The sequence below is a fragment of the Wyeomyia smithii genome, chromosome 3, assembly GCF_029784165.1.
Source record: "Wyeomyia smithii strain HCP4-BCI-WySm-NY-G18 chromosome 3, ASM2978416v1, whole genome shotgun sequence".
Lineage (NCBI taxonomy): Eukaryota > Metazoa > Arthropoda > Insecta > Diptera > Culicidae > Wyeomyia > Wyeomyia smithii.
In genome coordinates this window covers 134,085,702-134,108,748 of record NC_073696.1, presented here as the reverse complement: position 1 = coordinate 134,108,748, position 23,047 = coordinate 134,085,702, and the positions used below count along the sequence as shown (strand labels likewise).

Below are 23,047 nucleotides of genomic sequence, written 5' to 3'. Positions count from 1 at the left end.
AGTAGGATTTTTCTAAGAGAAGAATCCAAGTTGTCACCCCGGTTTTCTCTAGATTTTTTGCTCCACGTGACTGGCTTATTCTGATAACACGAGTGTGTGAAAAAAATTGAAAGGAGTTCAGCTTACCGTGTTGCGAAATAGCAGGTATTTCGGTATTTGACCCAATCTTTTAAATAAGTAATGATTAGTGAGTGGAACACTATTGACACAATTTTAATTTGGTTTTCAGTCTAAGTGTCAAGTTTCGACATAAACATTTGAGAAAAAAATATAAATTCTTTTGGTGGCATTGGATTTTGCGCAAGGTACACGAAAATAATTCTCAACCAGGGATAGATTTCATAGCAAAGGAAAAAAGATAAAGGTCACTTGGTCACACTCTATTAGGGATTTCTCTATTAGGGAACCTCTCAAGCATGTTTTAGATACTGAAAACGCCTAGAATATTTACATGCATATGTTTGCCTAATTTAACTGAGTGTATATAAACTTGTTCCGACTTCTGGTGGAAACCCCACTAAAGCCATTACACTGGTAGTGTTAGTAAAACCAAATATTCTCAGCATTTGATCTATATTATTATTGATCTATGTATTCATATATATTCGTAACATCGCTAGCCTTTATTATTTAACAATTTGTTTAGTAGTAGAATTCACTCTCTCTCTCTATCATGGTTACTCTAAAGCAGTGGTTCCCAACCGGCAAGGGGCTGCGAGGCTCATTTAGGGGGGGGCAACGAAGCTCTTGGTAAATTTGGTAAGTGATTAAAATTTTTTTTTAGATATCTCAGCGAGAGCGGATTTTCAACTCTTTTGCGTATTAGGACCGAGACGAGAAACAAATTAGTCTTGCAAGACGATATAAGACCAAAAAACGCAGCCTCGTATTGAAAAACTTGTATCTGAGTTTCTTGGGGGGGGGGGGGGGCGCGAAGCTCTCTGTGCTTCGTAAAGGAGGCCGCGGATTCCTTTGTGCTTAGTAAAAGGGGCTGCTGGGCCAAAAAGCTTGGGAAACACTGCCCTAGAGCACCACAGGTTTGGATGAAAAAATCTTTTGAAATATTTACCAATGCTACTCAAAATGCATAAATATTTTCTTGAAAAATAGACTAATTGTTCAAGAATATATTTATGCATTTTGAGTAGAAGTGGTAAATTTTTCGAAAGGTTTTTTTGCGTCCAAATGTATGGTTTTGTTAGAGTAAGCTATAACCGAAGTTGGAGGAGACAAAAACAAAAATAATTTCAAATGTTGCTGGAAGTTTTTGTTTAAAAAGAGAGCTGAGATGTTGATCTCATATTGATTGATGCAAAAAAATATTAACTTCTCTTCAAACCAGCAAAGAAATCTAAATTTTAATCTAGAAGAAACTAAAAGAAATACATTTACAAGTTATGCTTTGCATGATTGAAAACACGTCTTAACACGAGGAAAACAACAATGGCCTCTAGCAAAAAAAATTGGAGACCGAACATAGAATAGCCATAACTTAGCTGAATTCCTGAAACCGTGAAATGATCAAAACAAAAATGATTCAACAGCTCGTTCAATATGGCTGAAAGCTTCTGTAGAAGCAGGAAAGATAAAAACTTTATTACAAGTTAGAACAGATTTAAGAATAACAAATACACCAAATGTTACCCAAAATCCATGAAAACGCTCCAAGAAGCAAATTGACTGAAACAGTTTTAAACAGAAAGTTAAAAATACTTCAATTTCAGTTAAGAAAGTTCTCAGGAAAACAGGAAAATCCAATAAATCAGGAATAGGCCAATAAAGCATCAGGAATAAAGCATCAAAATTTTATTTCAAGTTATCCTCAAAAACTTCAAAACGTCTCTTAAAGGTAGAATGAACACATACAAAAGATTAATCTGAGAACATCCTAAAATCCAGAGAAAGTCGAAAAGAAAATAATTTCGAATATAACTTTGAACTTAAATCACATTAAGGGAAAAAACGAAAATTCTAAAAACTCATCGAAGGTAAGAAAAGTAAGGGTAAGAGAGGATATGGAGAGCCGGGTAGCCGCAAGGTTACAGAGTCCGCTCTGAGGAGCGGGTGGTCGAGGGTTCGTTCGAATCTTAGTAGAATCAGGCCATTTGGTTGTTAAAGGACTTTAACATGGGTTTATTTTCAGGCAGCATTTATTGGGGGGGGGGGGGGGGGTTATGATCGTTTTGTGACAAGCTATGACAACGGGGGGTGGGGGGAGTTATTGGATTAAAATCGAAGAAACAGTTTTTTTTTCGAAAGACCAGTTTTTTGCAGAAAAAAATGTACACTAAAATATTGGTAGCTGTCGAATTCTTTTTATCTATGGCATTCAGCGATCCTCTAAAAGCTAGGGGTGGGCGAAATAATTCTTTTGAAGGAGCGGCTCTGAACCGCTCCCTCACCGTTCCGAACCGACTCACATGAAGGCTCATGGTTCACAACGAGTCACGAGCGTTGGCAGTTCGTGTTGTCTCGGTAAACTTCGGGTTCGCACGAACCGTCAGTTCTGGTGCGCTCAAAGAACCGTGGTTCTTTTTCGTGAGCCGTTGGTTCTTTCGCTCTTTCCTAAGAACCGGTTCATATGAATGGCACATAGCAATCGCTTGCAGTCGCAACGTGTACCTTTTAGTAGTGAAAATTACAAGATACTCGCATGCTTGGTATTCTCCCCAATATGTATTTGTATTTGTGAGATGAGCAGAGCGAATATTCTGAAGGAGACTGTGGAATCTAAACTGGCAACACGTATTCGCAGAAACTACAGGAGCTCAGAACATTATACATTTTATAACACAGAAGAGAGTAGAATAAATCATTAGTTATTTGACCGCTAACAGTGTACACCATTTGTTGCAAGATATTCACCGTTTACTTTTTGTTCAGCAGCAAAAGCGCTGCCTGTAACATTTTTTTGCACTACACCATTTTACCAAGTCGGCCCATATCGAATTACACAGTGCAACAAAAATTTACTTGTTTTTCTGCCTTGGCTTCTATATATATTTTTTTTGTGTATTTTCATGCAAAACTAAATTTCCCCGAGTTTGAACATATTTCAACTTAAGAGGCAACAATGGCGCCATTTTTTAATTTTTGAGAAACTGGCAATTTTTAATGTTTTTTCGACGCCATTTTGTTTTAAGACCAAATATCAAAATTCTAAGAGTTTGTCCACATATTAGCATCTTTTTACCCATCTTTTGAAAAAAAAAAAACAGATCTTAAATCGGACAAAAACTGAGCTCAAAACGGTGATTCTACGAAACCGGGTTTGGTATAGTTTTAGTATAATTCACAAAGCAAAATAATATCGATTATTTTTGAGCATTAATGGTAATTCGCTAATATTTTGAAGTGGTAGTCAAATTATACCGAATTATACAGAAACCGAATGGTAGGCGTCTGATCTACGTAAAATGTCAGCAGATAAACCTATTTTTGTGTTATAGGAGAATTGGGGCAAAATCGACATTTTGCTGACAAAGATGCTAATATGTGGACAAACTCTTAGAATTTTTATATTTGTTTTAAAAACAAAATGGCGTCGAAAAAACCTCAAAAATTTCCAGTTTCTCAAAAATTCAAAATGGTGCCATTGTTGCCCCTTAAGCAGGGCTAGTAGCGAACTTGGAGCAAAATAATACAGTAACTGTTCGCTAACTGGGTGCTGTTTAACTGGGCGTTTGCTAACTGGGCTATAGCCCAGTTAAAAAGCAGATGAACGTCAAAAATCAGCGTTTTTCATATTGCTGTCAAAACGAGATAGGGGCACATGAATAATAAATTGAGATTGATTTTTTCAGTTCAATGGATTTTGGTTGTCATCACATATGCGATCCACTAGATCAGCGGTTCTCAACCTTTTTTTGTCCGCGTACCCCTTGGCGATATCTTTCATATCGGTTGTACCCCCTGGCTTGAAATGTTTTCGCAGAATGGGAGAGGGTAGTGGTAGATCACGTTGTGGTAGTTTAGTTCAGATTTCAAATTGAACTATGGTTTGTTTGATTGCTACAGTCATGTTTTAGGAGCAAGATTGAACAATAAAAGAAGTATTATAAGAAAAATTACATTGTCCGCCATTACTGATTTTTCTTTCGCGTACCCCCTAAGAGCTTTCGAGTACCCCCAGGGGTACGCGTACCCCAGGTTGAGAACCGCTGCACTAGATATCCATCTACTGGTTTCCAGGTCGAATAAATATTTAATGAAAAGAACTGTTTCCAGGCAACGTTTAGTGCAAATAAAGCACACGTAAGGCCAACAATTTATTTTTTCTCATTTTCTGTTCATCAATCAGAATTTTTAGTGTATTTGTTTAAAACATTTTCAAATTTTCGCTGATATAGTTTTGCCTAGCGCCATTACATCCGAATCCCCCTCGATATTTCACGACATTTGAAATGTCAGCCCAGTTAGCGAGCGACATTCGTTAACTGGGCTAGGTCCTCAGCCCAGTTAGCGAACGTATAGTGTAGTGGCTTTAGTGACTTTTTTCATTAAAATAGTGACCAAATAGAGACTAAATAGTGACCAAAAATATACAAAAGAGGGTTTTGAAATTTATTGTTGAACCATAAATGAATTAAATTTTATCTGAAATTTATGTCTTCAGAACATAGAATGTGCAATGATTTGTTCTCATAGAAAATAACTAAAATCTGTATCATAACTTCACATTGAAATGGTTGTAATAACACCTTGTTCAATATATTCGAATACAAGTTTTCGAGTTATAAGTGTTAATGAAAGTACGTGAACGAATGTATGCACTCTCGAATACGCATTGGTGTGTTGGTGGTCTGTCAGTTGTATTTAGTTCTTGATGTGCGATGTAACAAATCCGGAAAGTCGTAGTAAAACGATTTTTGGTCAGTGACTGCCCTTGCACAATATTCAAACATCTCAAATCATGTGAAGCTAGGCGAGATTTCGTTTATTAAACCATCGAAAAATACAAGGAAACATTCTCTTTGGGGAATCGTTGAAAATTCTGTCGGCCACGATCTGCAAGGATGCCGCAAGTCGTAAAATTGTGACTGTTATGAAGAAGCGTGTCCGGCGAAATGATAACGTTCAGTTTGTAATTCCCACCCATTTGAGTATAACTATTGAATCGGTCCACAATATTTTGGCCGATTCTTTTAGAAAAAGAGGCTCGATAGAGTGAAAATGATACTTTTACAACTCGCTGTTCGCGAGTTCATTGTTTCTGATGAGAAACTATTTGGCCTGAAGTGTGACTGGTTACACAAAACAATCGAATGTGGGCAGCAGCAAGAGACAACATTTCAGAGTCCTAAAGGAGTGTTCCTCGATTGCAGAGTACAGCTTTAGTGATGGTCTCGAGAGCAATTTGCAAGCGAGTAAACTTCCTCTGATTTTCATTTACAAAGACGCCGAATTTAATGCTGTTTATTATAAAACGGTAGTTTTGGAAAAAAAAACGTTACCCCGTGTATTCGAAAACTCTTCATAGCTAATTACTATATGTTCCAGCAAGACGGTGCATCAGCGCATACTGCGAACTTGACTCAAGGTTGGTATAGGGACAATTCGAGGGACTTTTTGAATAGAAATAAATTGCCTTTAAGTTCACCTGATCTCAACTCAATAAACTTTTTTTACAAAATCTCCAGCTTGTAAAACTGTTAAAGCGGTTATCAAGAAAATCTGGGAATCCGTGCCGCCTGTGACAGCTTCGAAAAGCGTTTGAAGTTGGTTAAGCTAACTAAGGGAGAAGTTTTTCAAAATATATTGAAAATAGCATTGTTCGTTCCGAAAATCTGCAAAAACAATACTAAGCCTGTTTGTCCCATCAATGATTTTCCACGCATATTTAACCCACTTGACATTTTCTAATCAAATTCGTCCCACTAAACACTTGTTTGTTTGATCTGGAGCATGGGACAAATATGCGTAGAACGGGTTATCATTATGGAATTTCGAAATGGTATCTGGTAAACACCGGTAGGTTCGGATGATTGAAAGCAAAATCCTACGAATTGAGACCTCAACAAGACTATGCACAATATAAGCTCGAAATTTTTGAATCCACTTCAACCAGGAGGAACGGATGATTGAAAGCAAAATCCTACGAATTGAGACCTCAACACGACTATGCACAATATAAGCTCGAAATTTTTGAATCCACTTCAACCAGGAGGAACAGTTGATTTGAGACAAGCAAATCAAACTACAAACGTAATTTCACGCACAACACTGGTTTAAGACGCGAGTAGCTTGTAGAATAAACCTTTACATTCCTTTGCAGCTCTTAGACAATTCGTTCGTAACTATTCTGCACTGTTCACTTCGATGAGAAATTTGAAAACATTGCCTGGCATGAAACTTCTATGATGGAAAAGTTAACAAAAATGCCTTACAAACCGAACTGTCCAAATATTCTTTAAATGAGAAGCCAGCTTTCTAAAGTATGTTGCAATACAACAATAGTTAATTTATACATTTAAAACTAAAAAAGTGACTTTAGTGACCATTTTGTCGTAAAATAGTGACTTTAGTGACTTTTTACATAAATAGTGACTTTTTAGTGACTAGGCTCAAAATAGTGACAAAGTCACTAAAAAGTGACTCGCTACTAGCCCTGCTTAAGTTGAAATATGTTCAAACTCCAGGAAATTTATTTTCGCATCAAACTTCATCAAAAAATCATACATAGAAGCCAGGGCAAAAAAATTGTTGCACTGTGTTATAATAAAATTCACGGTATTTTGACGTGTTTTGGCATTGTAATCTGAATGTTAGAAGATTGATTGCAAAATGCATGACATAGCATAACGAAGCATAGCAATCGCTTGCAGTCGCAACGTGTACCTTTTAGTAGTGAAAATTACAAGATACTCGCATGCTTGGTATTCTCCCCAATATGTATTTGTATTTGTGAGATGAGCAGAGCGAATATTCTGAAGGAGACTGTGGAATCTAAACTGGCAACACGTATTCGCAGAAACTACAGGAGCTCAGAACATTATACATTTTATAACACAGAAGAGAGTAGAATAAATCATTAGTTATTTGACCGCCTAACAGTGTACACCATTTGTTGCAAGATATTCACCGTTTTCTTTTTGTTCAGCAGCAAAAGCGCTGCCTGTAACATTTTTTTGCACTACACCATTTTACCAAGTCGGCCCATATCGAATTACACAGTGCAACAAAAATTTACTTGTTTTTCTGCCTTGGCTTCTATATATATTTTTTTGTGTATTTTCATGCAAAACTAAATTTCCCCGAGTTTGAACATATTTCAACTTAAGAGGCAACAATGGCGCCATTTTTAATTTTTGAGAAACTGGCAATTTTTAATGTTTTTTCGACGCCATTTTGTTTTAAGACCAAATATCAAAATTCTAAGAGTTTGTCCACATATTAGCATCTTTTTACCCATCTTTTGAAAAAAAAAAACAGATCTTAAATCGGACAAAAACTGAGCTCAAAACGGTGATTCTACGAAACCGGGTTTGGTATAGTTTTAGTATATTTCACAAAGCAAAATAATATCGATTATTTTTGAGCATTAATGGTAATTCACTAATATTTTGAAGTGGTAGTCAAATTATACCGAATTATACAGAAACCGAATGGTAGGCGTCTGATCTACGTAAAATGTCAGCAGATAAACCTATTTTTGTGTTATAGGAGAATTGGGGCAAAATCGACATTTTGCTGACAAAGATGCTAATATGTGGACAAACTCTTAGAATTTTTATATTTGTTCTAAAAACAAAATGGCGTCGAAAAAACCTCAAAAATTTCCAGTTTCTCAAAAATTCAAAATGGCGCCATTGTTGCCCCTTAAGCAGGGCTAGTAGCGAACTTGGAGCAAAATAATACAGTAACTGTTCGCTAACTGGGTGCTGTTTAACTGGGCGTTCGCTAACTGGGCTATAGCCCAGTTAAAAAGCAGATGAACGTCAAAAATCAGCGTTTTTCATATTGCTGTCAAAACGAGATAGGGGCACATGAATAATAAATTGAGATTGATTTTTTCAGTTCAATGGATTTTGGTTGTCATCACATATGCGATCCACTAGATCAGCGGTTCTCAACCTTTTTTTGTCCGCGTACCCCTTGGCGATATCTTTCATATCGGTTGTACCCCCTGGCTTGAAATGTTTTCGCAGAATGGGAGAGGGTAGTGGTAGATCACGTTGTGGTAGTTTAGTTCAGATTTCAAATTGAACTATGGTTTGTTTGATTGCTACAGTCATGTTTTAGGAGCAAGATTGAACAATAAAAGAAGTATTATAAGAAAAATTACATTGTCCGCCATTACTGATTTTTCTTTCGCGTACCCCCTAAGAGCTTTCGAGTACCCCCAGGGGTACGCGTACCCCAGGTTGAGAACCGCTGCACTAGATATCCATCTACTGGTTTCCAGGTCGAATAAATATTTAATGAAAAGAACTGTTTCCAGGCAACGTTTAGTGCAAATAAAGCACACGTAAGGCCAACAATTTATTTTTTCTCATTTTCTGTTCATCAATCAGAATTTTTAGTGTATTTGTTTAAAACATTTTCAAATTTTCGCTGATATAGTTTTGCCTAGCGCCATTACATCCGAATCCCCCTCGATATTTCACGACATTTGAAATGTCAGCCCAGTTAGCGAGCGACATTCGTTAACTGGGCTAGGTCCTCAGCCCAGTTAGCGAACGTATAGTGTAGTGGCTTTAGTGACTTTTTTCATTAAAATAGTGACCAAATAGAGACTAAATAGTGACCAAAAATATACAAAAGAGGGTTTTGAAATTTATTGTTGAACCATAAATGAATTAAATTTTATCTGAAATTTATGTCTTCAGAACATAGAATGTGCAATGATTTGTTCTCATAGAAAATAACTAGAATCTGTATCATAACTTCACATTGAAATGGTTGTAATAACACCTTGTTCAATATATTCGAATACAAGTTTTCGAGTTATAAGTGTTAATGAAAGTACGTGAACGAATGTATGCACTCTCGAATACGCATTGGTGTGTTGGTGGTCTGTCAGTTGTATTTAGTTCTTGATGTGCGATGTAACAAATCCGGAAAGTCGTAGTAAAACGATTTTTGGTCAGTGACTGCCCTTGCACAATATTCAAACATCTCAAATCATGTGAAGCTAGGCGAGATTTCGTTTATTAAACCATCGAAAAATACAAGGAAACATTCTCTTTGGGGAATCGTTGAAAATTCTGTCGGCCACGATCTGCAAGGATGCTGCAAGTCGTAAAATTGTGACTGTTATGAAGAAGCGTGTCCGGCGAAATGATAACGTTCAGTTTGTAATTCCCACCCATTTGAGTATAACTATTGAATCGGTCCACAATATTTTGGCCGATTCTTTTAGAAAAAGAGGCTCGATAGAGTGAAAATGATACTTTTACAACTCGCTGTTCGCGAGTTCATTGTTTCTAATGAGAAACTATTTGGCCTGAAGTGTGACTGGTTACACAAAACAATCGAATGTGGGCAGCAGCAAGAGACAACATTTCAGAGTCCTAAAGGAGTGTTCCTCGATTGCAGAGTACAGCTTTAGTGATGGTCTCGAGAGCAATTTGCAAGCGAGTAAACTTCCTCTGATTTTCATTTACAAAGACGCCGAATTTAATGCTGTTTATTATAAAACGGTAGTTTTGGAAAAAAAAAAACGTTACCCCGTGTATTCGAAAACTCTTCAGAGCTAATTACTATATGTTCCAGCAAGACGGTGCATCAGCGCATACTGCGAACTTGACTCAAGGTTGGTATAGGGACAATTCGAGGGACTTTTTGAATAGAAATAAATTGCCTTTAAGTTCACCTGATCTCAACTCAATAAATTTTTTTTACTAAATCTCCAGCTTGTAAAACTGTTAAAGCGGTTATCAAGAAAATCTGGGAATCCGTGCCGCCTGTGACAGCTTCGAAAAGCGTTTGAAGTTGGTTAAGCTAACTAAGGGAGAAGTTTTTCAAAATATATTGAAAATAGCATTGTTCGTTCCGAAAATCTGCAAAAACAATACTAAGCCTGTTTGTCCCATCAATGATTTTCCACGCATATTTAACCCACTTGACATTTTCTAATCAAATTCGTCCCACTAAACACTTGTTTGTTTGATCTGGAGCATGGGACAAATATGCGTAGAACGGGTTATCATTATGGAATTTCGAAATGGTATCTGGTAAACACCGGTAGGTTCGGATGATTGAAAGCAAAATCCTACGAATTGAGACCTCAACAAGACTATGCACAATATAAGCTCGAAATTTTTGAATCCACTTCAACCAGGAGGAACGGATGATTGAAAGCAAAATCCTACGAATTGAGACCTCAACACGACTATGCACAATATAAGCTCGAAATTTTTGAATCCACTTCAACCAGGAGGAACAGTTGATTTGAGACAAGCAAATCAAACTACAAACGTAATTTCACGCACAACACTGGTTTAAGACGCGAGTAGCTTGTAGAATAAACCTTTACATTCCTTTGCAGCTCTTAGACAATTCGTTCGTAACTATTCTGCACTGTTCACTTCGATGAGAAATTTGAAAACATTGCCTGGCATGAAACTTCTATGATGGAAAAGTTAACAAAAATGCCTTACAAACCGAACTGTCCAAATATTCTTTAAATGAGAAGCCAGCTTTCTAAAGTATGTTGCAATACAACAATAGTTAATTTATACATTTAAAACTAAAAAAGTGACTTTAGTGACCATTTTGTCGTAAAATAGTGACTTTAGTGACTTTTTACATAAATAGTGACTTTTTAGTGACTAGGCTCAAAATAGTGACAAAGTCACTAAAAAGTGACTCGCTACTAGCCCTGCTTAAGTTGAAATATGTTCAAACTCCAGGAAATTTATTTTCGCATCAAACTTCATCAAAAAATCATACATAGAAGCCAGGGCAAAAAAATTGTTGCACTGTGTTATAATAAAATTCACGGTATTTTGGCGTGTTTTGGCATTGTAATCTGAATGTTAGAAGATTGATTGCAAAATGCATGACATAGCATAACGAAACGTTAGAACACTTGATTTTGTGCTGTGACTGAACCGCAAGTGTATCCCACCTAGATTTGAAATTTTTCATCTATTAACACAGATGTAGGGGAAAGTAGGTAGAGGCGGACACCCTCAGGTTTAACCTAAATAATTACTTAGGTATTGCTATCTAGATCGCAGTAGTCATACAAACTGAAACTTAAGATCATTTATTGTCATAACTATTTTTGGTATTAGTGAACTTCCTCCAAGTTTTATGTGTTTTGGGTTTTTAAAAATATGACTACAAATTGCTGTTTTTTGACATGGTTTGGAAAGACGGATACCTGGGGTAAGATGGACACTACGATGGTAAAGGTTGACACTCACCAAAAAGATGTAGTACGTTACGTATTTCATTATGCAGACAGTACGTGAAGTAGAGAGAACGAAAATTAAGCAAACTGGAAATATGATACAGATTTGGAAAAATATCCCGCATCAGTTCGAAAAACGTTACGTATTCTTTTGATTTATGTGTTAAGTGCAGTGGCGTCGGGTCCACCTGTGCAACATGTGCATTGCACAGGTACCCACCTGTGCAACATGTGCATTGCACAGGTACCCTATTCCCTAATGTCCGGGCATATGCAAATTTCGAAATATGATAACCTATAGAAACAAGTAAGCGTACTAGCGAAACCCTTCAATTTAAAGCATCGTCACTTTGGCTTGATTTTCTTCTTTCATTTAAGGATTTAAGGAAAGAGTGTGTCCGTCTTGCCCGACCTGGCTGTAAATTTTTCAAACGATCGTAGCTCTCTATCGGAACATCGAAAATCTGCTGGATTTTCACATGAAAACCGAGAAAAGACTAATTAAACACTTTACTATCGGGAATAAATGAAAACACATAAGTTTCACGAGCTTTCCTCTATTTTTCGTGGAATGAAAACTACATCAAATAGTGCGTTTACAAAAATATTCTTTGTTTTACTTACAAATTTGACAGTTTGCTTGCTGAAAACCGACAATGCATCTCAAAAGTATGAACACATTACAAAGAAGGTATTCACATCACTTAACTATCATAATACATTCTAGTTTGTGAAATTTTGAAGTGTCCATCTTACCCGCAGTGTCCGTCTTAACCTACTTTGCCCTAAGTGGAATCGTTTTGGCGTCGTACACAAATTCCCTAGCGCCAACTATCTAGATCAGCGGTTCTCAGCCTGGGGTACGCGTACCCCTGGGGGTACTCGAAAGCTCTTAGGGGGTACGCGAAAGAAAAATCAGTAATGGCGGACAATGTAATTTTTCTTATAATACTTCTTTTATTGTTCAATCTTGCTCCTAAAACATGACTGTAGCAATCAAACAAACCATAGTTCAATTTGAAATCTGAACTAAACTACCACAACGTGATCTACCACTACCCTCTCCCACTCTGCGAAAACATTTCAAGCCAAGGGGTACAACCGATATGAAAGATATCGCCAAGGGGTACAACCGATATGAAAGATATCGCCAAGGGGTACGCGGACAAAAAAAGGTTGAGAACCGCTGATCTAGATTCAAGACCCCTCCCCCTTTGTAACGATAAGTAACGTTTAATCTGACACAAACTCCCCCTCTCCCAACTAAAATTATAACACTAAACAATGCGTTTATTGATGTACGTTCCTTATTGTACCGCACAACTTGTACCTACGCGTGCACTTCGTAGGTATATTTTGATGCTATTATTTTTGCGAAGTCGTTTGTGCAAACTGCGTATATCGTACCGGGAAACCGTTATTTTAGATATTGTTTCTACTTCCGTATGTTTCGGCCACTCTTGTAGGATAACAAGTTTTCATCGCGTTTTTCACACCTTTGCGCATATTGTGCGACGATTGACAAAACAATACCTGTTCGATCACCTATTACGGCATAGTCAACTTCCACACTCGACGCTGCTGGTGGTATTACATTCATACCAAAGTATGGGAAATTCGCATTCCCATTTTCGTTCGAAACAATTAAAAAGTTCGTTTATTCAGCACATGTGAAATTTGTAAAATCATTTTCCAATACGTTCAAATCGGTTTGTACAATAAGACAAAACTCGGAAACGATCGTGATCAAAAATAAGGATAAGACTCGATGAGAAATCCAAAGTTTACTGACAATGCTGGCGATTAAAATTGAAAGAAGGGGAGAACGATGATTTAAATCAACGTTAAGTAATTTTTTTTCTCTGTATTCTATAGTTCGATCACTAAAAGTAAAGCTTTTATCAAACCAAATCTGATACCTTTCATGGCATTGATGTTTCCTTCTGTTGCTTCGACCCCATTCTCTGTTTTCAATTTGTACCGGCGGTTGTATTCTTCTTCGTCCGGAACAACTATAATTGCACGCCTGGCTGCAAAATCACCAAATCCGCGCAGTCTGCGTCTTTGCTCAGATGCAAAAACATTAGTTTGCTGTACATAAAAAGTAGAAAAAAAAAACAATGTTTATATCCAAATGAACAACTGAGGTAAGTGTCTTAGTACATACGAGTAGAAATATATTTACCTGATTTAAAATAAAATTCCTTCGCCGTTTAGTTGCAATATCATTCAGCTTATGGAGGCTTCGTGACAACTGTTCGATCAACCTGGACCATTTGTTCGTATTGGATGGTTCTCTCGGTTTACCCAGTACCTATGATGAAAAAATTGTTTTGGATTATATTCAAAATATCCAAACTTCCGTCCAGCTGGTCTCAAGGTACAGCGCTGACCTAACAAACCAGTCAAAGTAGGTTCAAGTCCCGGCTCGGGAGTAAATGTATCAGTAGGATCAGTAACCCCGGAATTGTCCTGTACACTGAACAGTTGCCCGTGAAATCTGTGCAAAAAATCGAGTTCCGAATCGGCCCTAAGGCCTTGCTTAACCAAACTAACTGCAATTGAGGAACACACGCACAGTTGAATGGAAAGAGTACGTGTATTCAAACTCTCTCTGTAGTCTCCGCTTGGCGCATGGCATGTCAAATTTGTATTGTATTTGTATGCATTCTAAATTTGTAGCTCAGAATGGCTTGAACCGCATGTTCCATGACTTCAAGAGGCAGGTTTTTTGCCAAAGACACTAGAAGGCTAGGATGTTCAAAGTTCAAATGCTAAAAATCATTTTTTCTGCCAACACTAAACTCGATACGATCGGTTACTTCTCATGGGAATCTTACCGACGTCGGTACACTGGTAGTGTTGGCAGAAAAGTATTTATTTCGACATACCAAACTTGTAACAGCTATAGCTTTTTTCATGGATATCCTAGCTTTTCGGTGTCTTTGACAAAGCATCACACGAGCATTTAAAATACTCTACCATAAAGTAATGTAGGGCATTAATAATGCATTACTGAGGTTTTCCCATACAAATGTTCATACAAATTTGAAATGTAATGCGCCAAGCGGAGACAAAACCACTTGACTTCTGGTAGGTTTAAAATTTTTTGGGATCCCGAATGGAACCAAAAAACTTGGTTCTGGAAAATCAATCACTTTGCCCCACCATAAAATACACCTTTCAGGAAATACCAATGGCTAGTTAATGAGTTATCAGATATTTGGTGCATTTTTTCCACATTATTGTTAAATTTTTACCTTCATCTGGTTCAACAAGGATTCAACACCAAGAATCGTAAATTTTTTATCAAAGTTATCTTCGAGATATTTATTCATCCAATGGGTTTTACCGCTACCAGGTAGACCAATAAGAAAAATAACCTAAAACAAAAGTTATAAAATTAATAATAAAAAAAAAACATAATTCCGATAATACCATTACCTCACAAACTTTACGTGTTTCTGGTCGTTGTTCACCCAGGACTAAGTTTTCCTTTGGAGAATCACCAATATATTTGAATTCCGGGTTTATAAACTTAGTAATCGGAGATTCGTCATCGCCTTCTTGTGTTGCAGTGCTTTCAGGAGTTGATTTATTTGCCTTAAAAAGTATCACTATAATTCAAAACCTAAATTTGATTATATTATATATCATCATATCTTACATCTTTTGCATTTTCAGATGTAGCATTTGAAGAGGGCGTAGTGCTTTCATTTACAGTACTTTTTTGTTTTTTATCAGTATTACAGGACGAATCTGATTCAGTAGTAGCAGACGAGTCTTGAGGTTCAGAATCTTTCAGCACTGTCAACTCTAACTTTTCTGTTTGATGCTCCTTGTTTGAGTGTGCATTGTCAGACTTATTGTCTTCTATATCGCCTTCTTTTTTTTGAGAGGCAGGCTTTTTAGGTTTATGATTCAGTAAACTGCTTTCCAGTTGACCAAAGTTAACCTCGAAAGCAATGTTTTTGCTGCAAATATGTGGATAAAGTGCCTGTCCATCAAGCTCGTCATAGTTAAAATCAAAAGCTACTCCTTGATTGACACCATTAAGTGTGTACTGAATAGTACATGGACTAGACTCCAAGTCCAAATAAACTCCAACAATGTCGCCCACCTTATATTCGGTACCGTAGTCATTAAAATTACAGTTCATTCCTTTTGAACCAACGCTACCGTATGAAAATGAATGTTTATCTTCACCCAGCTGTAGACTTGATTTTTTCGTTGACCATCCTATGCGTAATTCAGCAGTTATTGGTTCCTCAGTAACCTTTTTTGTTTCGTTGATTTTAGTGAGAAGCACCTCAAAAGCAGTCTTTCCTTTGGTTACACCGAAATTAGCACGGGCTGAAGCCCATACAAGAGCCAGAGCGCCATCTGAAACAGGTTTCGCTGCACAGAACGTTTTATCATCAATATCTAGATTGAGATCCGAGTCAACTGAAAAATTTACATATTGTCAATATAATACTATTAACTCATTTCAATATACATACTCCAACTTAACGCAAACTTTTCATTGCCTATTTCCGGCTCATTTTCTTCTGCTACAAAAACAATCGGTGCCTGAGCGGGCTTAGATCGAGGTGATTTGACAGGCGAATCTTTCACAGGTGACGATGACTTGCGTTTTGGAGCTTTCAGAACTTCTTCATTGCTTTCTAGGGATGGAGTAACCTGCGGTGAATGTTGAAGTTTAGTCATAAAACGGTCTATTTACGAATGACCAAAACACAAACGACCGAATAAATGAAGTGACCAAAAACTTTTGTTACCGTTGTGACATAAATAAAGCATTATTATCAATAATTCAAAATACAGGTTTGCCACTCAATGGAACTACCCCTATGTACATTTGCATCAAAAATTTATCTTAATTAACTTAATTGTTAGAGAAGAAGTTTGTATTCAAAGTGAATGCTCTGGAGTAAGATTTTCTATACTTATTTTTCGAGGTTATAATAAAAAAACTCGGAAGTCATCGTTCCACTTCAATGAAATGTCAGGATTTTCATTGATAAAACCACAGCCCCTTAGATTTATAAACCTAGTAATCGAAATCGTCGTGTCATTTTCGGTGGCAGCTTTGAGTTTATTCAATGGAATATTGGCTTGATTTGGAGCTTAACGACTGCACACTTTGTAGTTACTGCCTGAATTGTTTGAATTTCATAGAAGTCTTATATGTAGTTCATACGCTACGCTCATACTGTTCGCACTGGAACGTCTTGTGATGGACTGCAAACACCACAGGGGAACGGAGTTAGCAATCGGCTTAAAAATTAACTCTTAAAAAACAATATCGCACGCTTAGCCTTGGGGCTAATAGCGGTCTCGATCAAGTTTAGATTTTAGTTGAGACAATTCGTTATCGATTTTTTTTGGCACATTTTGTATGTGTAGGATAAGTACAACGATACACCGTGTCCCAGTGCTGAGTCGAGAAAATTTCCAGCTCGAAAAGATCCTCGACTCGATCGGGAATCGAACCCGATATCACAACCGTGTGGGAGAGCTAGCCGACCGACATCGCTAACCACAGAGCCACGGGGACCACAAAAAATTAACTCTTATTAGTCCTGAAAAGAACTGGGGGAATTGCCTTTCGCTCAGCTCCAAAGGAAGAAGAATGCAGTAAAACAACTCTGCTGCTATGCTACCAACTATTCATTCTCTTCTTAGGGACCAGCCATTGATGATGTCACGCGTTTAGGAGGGGGAGAGGGTTTCGATTATTGTTATTTTGTGAAATATAGGGGAGGGGGGGTTAGCTTGAGTGTGACATCACATTTCAAATAAAAAGTAAAAATTAAATGAATAAAAAAGTCACATACCTAACCGCAGAGTTCAACTCAGAACTATTTACCTATAATATTTGCATCATTCATTTATAGTTCTACGATTCTATTTTTGCTTAATTTTTGCTCAAGATAAAATAAATGACAATTTTTTTTTCTCGTGAAAAAGCATAATGTTCGTTAATTTTGTTTTATGTACCATGCATGTTCGTTTATGAATGACAGCGCAATTTCATTAATTTTAGATGTCTCTCAATCCAATCAATACAAAAATTGTGACAAAACGTAAATAAGAATGCTTGGGTATTGTAACATGTGGAGAAGATTTGGATGGCAAAATGATTGAAGTAAAGGAACTAAATATTGATGGTTTTTTAAAAATCAGCAATGATGCTGCAGTTACTGTCTCGGCTTTCTATGCCGTCGATATGCGACTCCATCAACAGCATCCTTGGACTAAGAACTAAACGCCTTTTCTAGTTATCTTCTATAATCTTCTTTTTCTTTTAGTTTCAGTTTTCCTTTCAGTAAAATCGTTCTTATTAAGAAAAAAATGCATTCCTAACAAATTTCTCAATTTTTAATCAATTACTGCAAAAGAAAGGGGGGGGGGGTATAAAAACGGGTCGTAATAAAGGGGGGGGGGGGGTCGAGGAAGTTGTAATAGCTTGTGACAAGGGGGAGGGGGAAAGTTAATTTTTTTCAAATTTCGCGTGACATCATTAATGGATCGTCCCTTATATATCTTCTGCTACTACTGCTACGATGTGAATGGTTGCGCGATAAAAAAAACTGAATGAATGCTTTCTCTTTCAGAGAGTTCTTTTATAGCAGCTGCGGTGGCACGCATAGATGCTGCTTGATGCTGATTGGTCGTGGTTAGTTTTGGTGGTGAAACGGAACATCCTCCCCCGGTTGCGGAACTCGGCGATCGTCGGAGTTTCCAACTAATTGGTTGTCCCCAATCGGTAGAATTGAAACCTTGTTGATTGGACGTCTTAAATGGTGACCGTTAGAGAAGACATCTACTGCTTGTACAAGCCCAAAATCGCCAGGGTAGACTTCTTTGATGCGACCTAGTTTCTTATTGAGGAGGTTGATTTCGATCATGCAGTAGCACAATCATGCCGACACGAATGTTGGGCATCTCTCGTAGGTACTTTTTCCTGGGTTGTACGGTGTTTAAATAGTCTCGGCTCCAAGCACGCCAAAATTGTTCACGGAGAAGCTGGAGATGCTGCCAGCGGCCCAAACGTGAATCCTTGACATCTTCTAACGATGGTTCAGCGGGAGCTGTAAGTGATCGACCGATGAGGTAGTGAGCTGGCGTGATCACAAGTGGATCTGCTGGATCATTGGAGATGGTGAACAGCGGTGTGGAGTTCATGACAGCCTCAATCTGTGTTAAGACTGTCGCTAGTTCCTCAGAAGTTAACTTCACGTTACCGACAATACGTTTTAGATGAGTTTTGCAGGATTTCACCGCCGCTTCCCACAAGCCGCCAAATTCAGGGGCATCTGGTGGAATGAAGTGCCACTCGATTTTACGGCTGCTACAAAAAGACTGAATCAACTCAACGAATTGTTGATTATGGAATTGCTGGTACAATGCTCTCAATTCATGGTTGGCACCTCGGAAATTATCCGAGTGCAATTCACGAATCATGCCCCGTCGAGCTATCAGTCGTCGAAGAGAAGCCAGGAAAGCATCGGTGCTCAAATCGGATACGGCCTCCAGGTGAACGGCCTTAGTCGTCATATAAACGTACACTGCTACGTATGATTTCACTATTGCAGGTCGACGCGATTCTTGTTTCGTCCAAAAGGGCCCGGCATAGTCGACACCTGTTACGGCGAATGGAGGGGAAGGTACTACTCTCGACTCTGGCAGGTTTCCCATTAGCTGGTGGTAGGATTGGTCCGATAACATCTGACGCAACAACGGGTGATGAAACGAATGGTAGATCTTGCGTTTAGAAACCAATATCGTTGTCTCATGGCATTCAAAAGTCCAGTTTGTCCTACGTGGATTAACTCGATGTGCATCTGTTGCACTAGCAGCCGCACCACCAAATCCTTATCCAGCAATATTATAGGATGACGGTTCTCGAAAGGTAACTGCGAGCGATCCAACCGACCACCCACGCGGAGAAGCCTATTGACGTAAACCGGGCGTAAATTCCCAAGTTTTCGGCACGGTTGATTGGTAACAACACGCTTGATTTCTTCGGCAAAATGGAACTGATGTACGACATATGCAATGGTTTCCGTGGATTGGCTCATTAACGGTAAAATGAGCCCCAAGCTCACGTTTGGCACGGCTTTTACTTACAATTCTTAGCGAAGCGCAAAACGTATCCCACGACTCGTTGAATTTTACGGAAACTACTTTGCTTGTGGAAATAGGCCGGCAAACCAATATCGTTTGACACTGTCACCATGGATTTAAGTTCTGGTAGCTCTTCATCGGGCATAGGTTCGGGCACATCTGCTTCATAATTTTCCATATTCAGAATTTCGGGACCGTTCCACCAGAGCTAAATGTTCTGAAGAAACTCGGGAAGTTGGCATCGGGAAATAATATCGGCTGGATTTGGCTGCGATCTGACATGCTTCCATCGATGCTCACTAGTCTGCTCTTGAATCAAAGCGATTCTATTGCGCACGTACTGTTGTAGTTGATTCAGTGATTTTTCAATCCATGCTAAAACGATCGTACTGTCAGACCACCGTACTGTTTCCTGGATTCTCATAGTTAAAGCTGGTAACACGTTCTGCACTAGTCTGGATAGCAATAAAGCGGCACACAGTTCCTTCCGCGGAATGGAGAGTTCATCCAAGGAGGCCAGTTTTGATTTACTCGTTAGAAGATAAAACGAGGCCGACATATCGGCAAAAGACTTCGAAGGTAAACGCATGCCCCATATGCTACTGCAGAGGCATCTGAAAAGCCATGTACGTCATAAGATACCGCATTGTCAGAGAGCACGCATCTTGGAATCTCTATGTCATTTAAATGAATCAATGAACTTTGTAACTCTTACTACTGTTCTTTAATGTTGTCGTTTACAGGATCATCTCATCCAATCTTAGCTTGCCACTGTTGATGCGCTAAAAGTTTAGCCTTCACTATTACCGGTGACACCAGGCCGAGGGGATCAAAAAACTTAGCGATTTCCGAATACACTATTCGTTTCGTCAGAGGTTTTGGGACCGATGGATTCCTATGATTTGCGACGGATAGTGTATCTGCGGTAGGATTCCAACGCAATTTGAGCACTTCGATAGCTAAATTCAAACCACGGTTTTCGAAAGCATCCATTTTCTCCTGCTCATCGACCGGTATGTGCTCGAGGAATTCTTTCGAGTTGGAGCACCACTTATGTATAGGAAAACCTCCTTGGTGAAGAAGTTGCTTCAACTGGTTCTGCGTTTCAAGGGCCTGCTCCTCTGAGTCTGCACCCGAGAGTACATCATCTATGTACGTCTCTTCCTTCACTATGCGCGTAGCAATAGGAAATTCTCTACCATCCTCTTCGGCGAGTTGCAGTAAACATCTTGTTGCTTGGTACGATGTCGATGCCGTGCCGTACGTGACAGTGCACAATTCCAAAATGTTCAAAGGTAACGACGGCTTTTCTCTCCAGAAAATTCTGAAAAACCGACGGTCCGATGGAGCTGCGAGGTACATTTTTGAAATGTCCGCGGTGAATGCCACTCTAAACGTACGGAATCGTAGCACGATATGGTATAAGTCGTTTTCTACTACTGGGCCGATCTGGAGTACATCATTAAGGAAAAGTTCCAATGGTGAAGATTTTGCGCTTGCGTCGAACACGAAACGGCATTTCGTGCTCGAGGTGGACGGCCGCAGTACTGCATGGTGCGGGAGGTAATACATTTGTTGGTTTGGTACGTCCTCTGATTCGGCTACCTCACGACAATGACCTAAAGACTCATATTCCCGGATGAAATTCACGTACTGGGTTTGCAGCACAGGGTTTCAAATCAATCGTTTCTCCAGCATAAGAAATCGCTTCAAGGCAGGGGAACGACAATTACCCAGCTGGGAAAGATTCTCCTTGAATAGTAGCTTGACAATAAATCTTCCTGTTTCATTACGCTGGTAGGTGGAAAGAAAATGTGCCTCACATGCTATCTCGGCTGTTGACATTTTTGGAACGTTAGGTACTTCTTCTGTTTGCCAAAACTGTTGCATTTTTCGCTCGATGTCTTCGACGGTTGGGTGCGAATACTGGAGGGACACGTTGACTACGTGCGGATCAACTGACACCAGCTACAACCCATCCGAAGTGAGTGTCTCGTAGCTGTGGTAATCCATCGGCAAGATGAATCAAACTCGATTTGAGGATGTCGAAAAATAGTTATCCACCAATAAGCAAATCAACTTTGTCGGGTGTATGTAACTCAGGATCGGCTAGCATTATTCCGTCAGGGATCATCCATTGCGAGATGTCAATTTTAGAGGTTGGGATTATGCCTGTTAGGACTTCGTCATGCTGAATGCTAACGCGAGCGAACGGGCGAGAAACTTGCCGTGGGTTAATGAACAGCTCTACCCACGGCTGTTTATTACCCTACGGCTAGTTTCTCCACCGTTCGTTCTTACTCTCGGGGTAACTAGAGATTCTAGCTCGGCGTGGTAAGCAGACACGCGGGAACGGAACTGTACTTTCACCTTATCACGGGCGTGGGTACGTAAATTGATACCCACAATAGGAACGTTGGCTGGTGTCTTGAGGAGGCCTAGGCGGTTGGCCATTTCTTTCGTTACGAAATTCACCTGAGAACCACTGTCCAACAGAACACAATAAAGATGCGGTTGATTGTTTTTGTCGAAGACCTCCACTAGCGCAGTTTGTAGTAACATTGTTTTGGCGGATTTCGTGAAAAACGAAAAGCAAGTGGTTGAAACAGGTGGCTCAACCAGAGCAGGTGTTTGCTGTGCAGTAGCTTGGTTTGGAACGGCAATAACCGATGGCTGATTTGCCATTTCAACAGGAGCAGAAACATTGGATCTAGATTCTTTGTTCATGACTCCATCGTGGTGAATTAATGTGTGATGACGGCGTTGGCATTTGTGAAACGCTTTATCGGAAGGACAATCCTTGGCTCTATGTCCTTTGCGTAGACAGTTGTAACATACTCCAGCAACTCGAATCTTCTCGTTCTTCTGGCTAGGTGTAAGGCTGGATAGGGCTGAGCACTGGACATTTCGATGTGAACCGCCGCAAATTTTACAAACAAGTGTAGATTGTGATGAACTAGTCGAAACGGCATAACTTTTCTGTGGCTGAATCTTTGATTAGAAAGGGACTTGCTTCGATTTGGTCTTCCGTTCATCCTGAGAGAAGAGATCCTTCAGAAAACACAAACACAAGAGTTACACCTTCGGGACATCGCGTCAGATTCCTCGTGTAACTGGGGGGCCATGGTGGCACACAACCGTTTGAACAAGAGAAAGAGGGGAGAGAGCAGAAAAAAAGTCTTCTTAGAAACACGCGAACGGTTTTGATTAGCGCCTCGAATAAAATACGATTTTATTCCTGCAAAACGAAGTGTTAATTATTTATAACAGTGAATATCCCACAAATGCTTTCTCTTTCAGAGAGTTCTTTTATAGCAGCTGCGGTGGCTCGCATAGATGCTATTCGATGCTGATTGGTCGTGGTTAGTTTTGGTGGGAAAACGGAACACATACATTTGTATGAATTTCGAATGAAATTCTTTTGGTTGAATTTCATAAGCATTTGATTGATTTATTTCCTCGGTGTATGATTTTAACTTAATATTTTTTTCTCAATTAAAAAAGTCGCAAAAGTCGGGCGACGCATATTTGTTTTTGCATTCCAACAATAATTTT

The 23,047-nt window shown here is 38.9% G+C and overlaps 2 protein-coding genes across 2 annotated transcripts in view; both read right to left on the bottom strand.

The window, feature by feature from the left end:
- LOC129728576 (heterogeneous nuclear ribonucleoprotein U) overlaps positions 1 to 16,069 on the bottom strand; it is a 41,045-nt gene extending 24,976 nt beyond the window's left edge. The window contains exons 1-6 of the mRNA XM_055687024.1: positions 15,862 to 16,069; positions 15,027 to 15,805; positions 14,804 to 14,962; positions 14,620 to 14,742; positions 13,545 to 13,673; positions 13,279 to 13,450 (exon numbers count right to left, since the gene is read on the bottom strand). Of these exons, the coding sequence (XP_055542999.1) occupies positions 13,279 to 13,450; positions 13,545 to 13,673; positions 14,620 to 14,742; positions 14,804 to 14,962; positions 15,027 to 15,805; positions 15,862 to 16,069 (1,570 nt within the window). The remainder of the gene's footprint in view (positions 1 to 13,278; positions 13,451 to 13,544; positions 13,674 to 14,619; positions 14,743 to 14,803; positions 14,963 to 15,026; positions 15,806 to 15,861) is intronic.
- Positions 16,070 to 18,247: 2,178 nt separating this feature from the next.
- Positions 18,248 to 19,446, bottom strand: LOC129728575 (uncharacterized). Its single transcript, XM_055687023.1, has 2 exons — positions 19,189 to 19,446; positions 18,248 to 19,129 (listed from the first exon to the last, which is right to left on the bottom strand). The coding sequence occupies exons 1-2, from the start codon at positions 19,444 to 19,446 to the stop codon at positions 18,248 to 18,250; spliced, it is 1,140 nt and encodes a 379-aa protein (XP_055542998.1).
- Between the last annotated feature and the right edge of the window lie 3,601 nt (positions 19,447 to 23,047).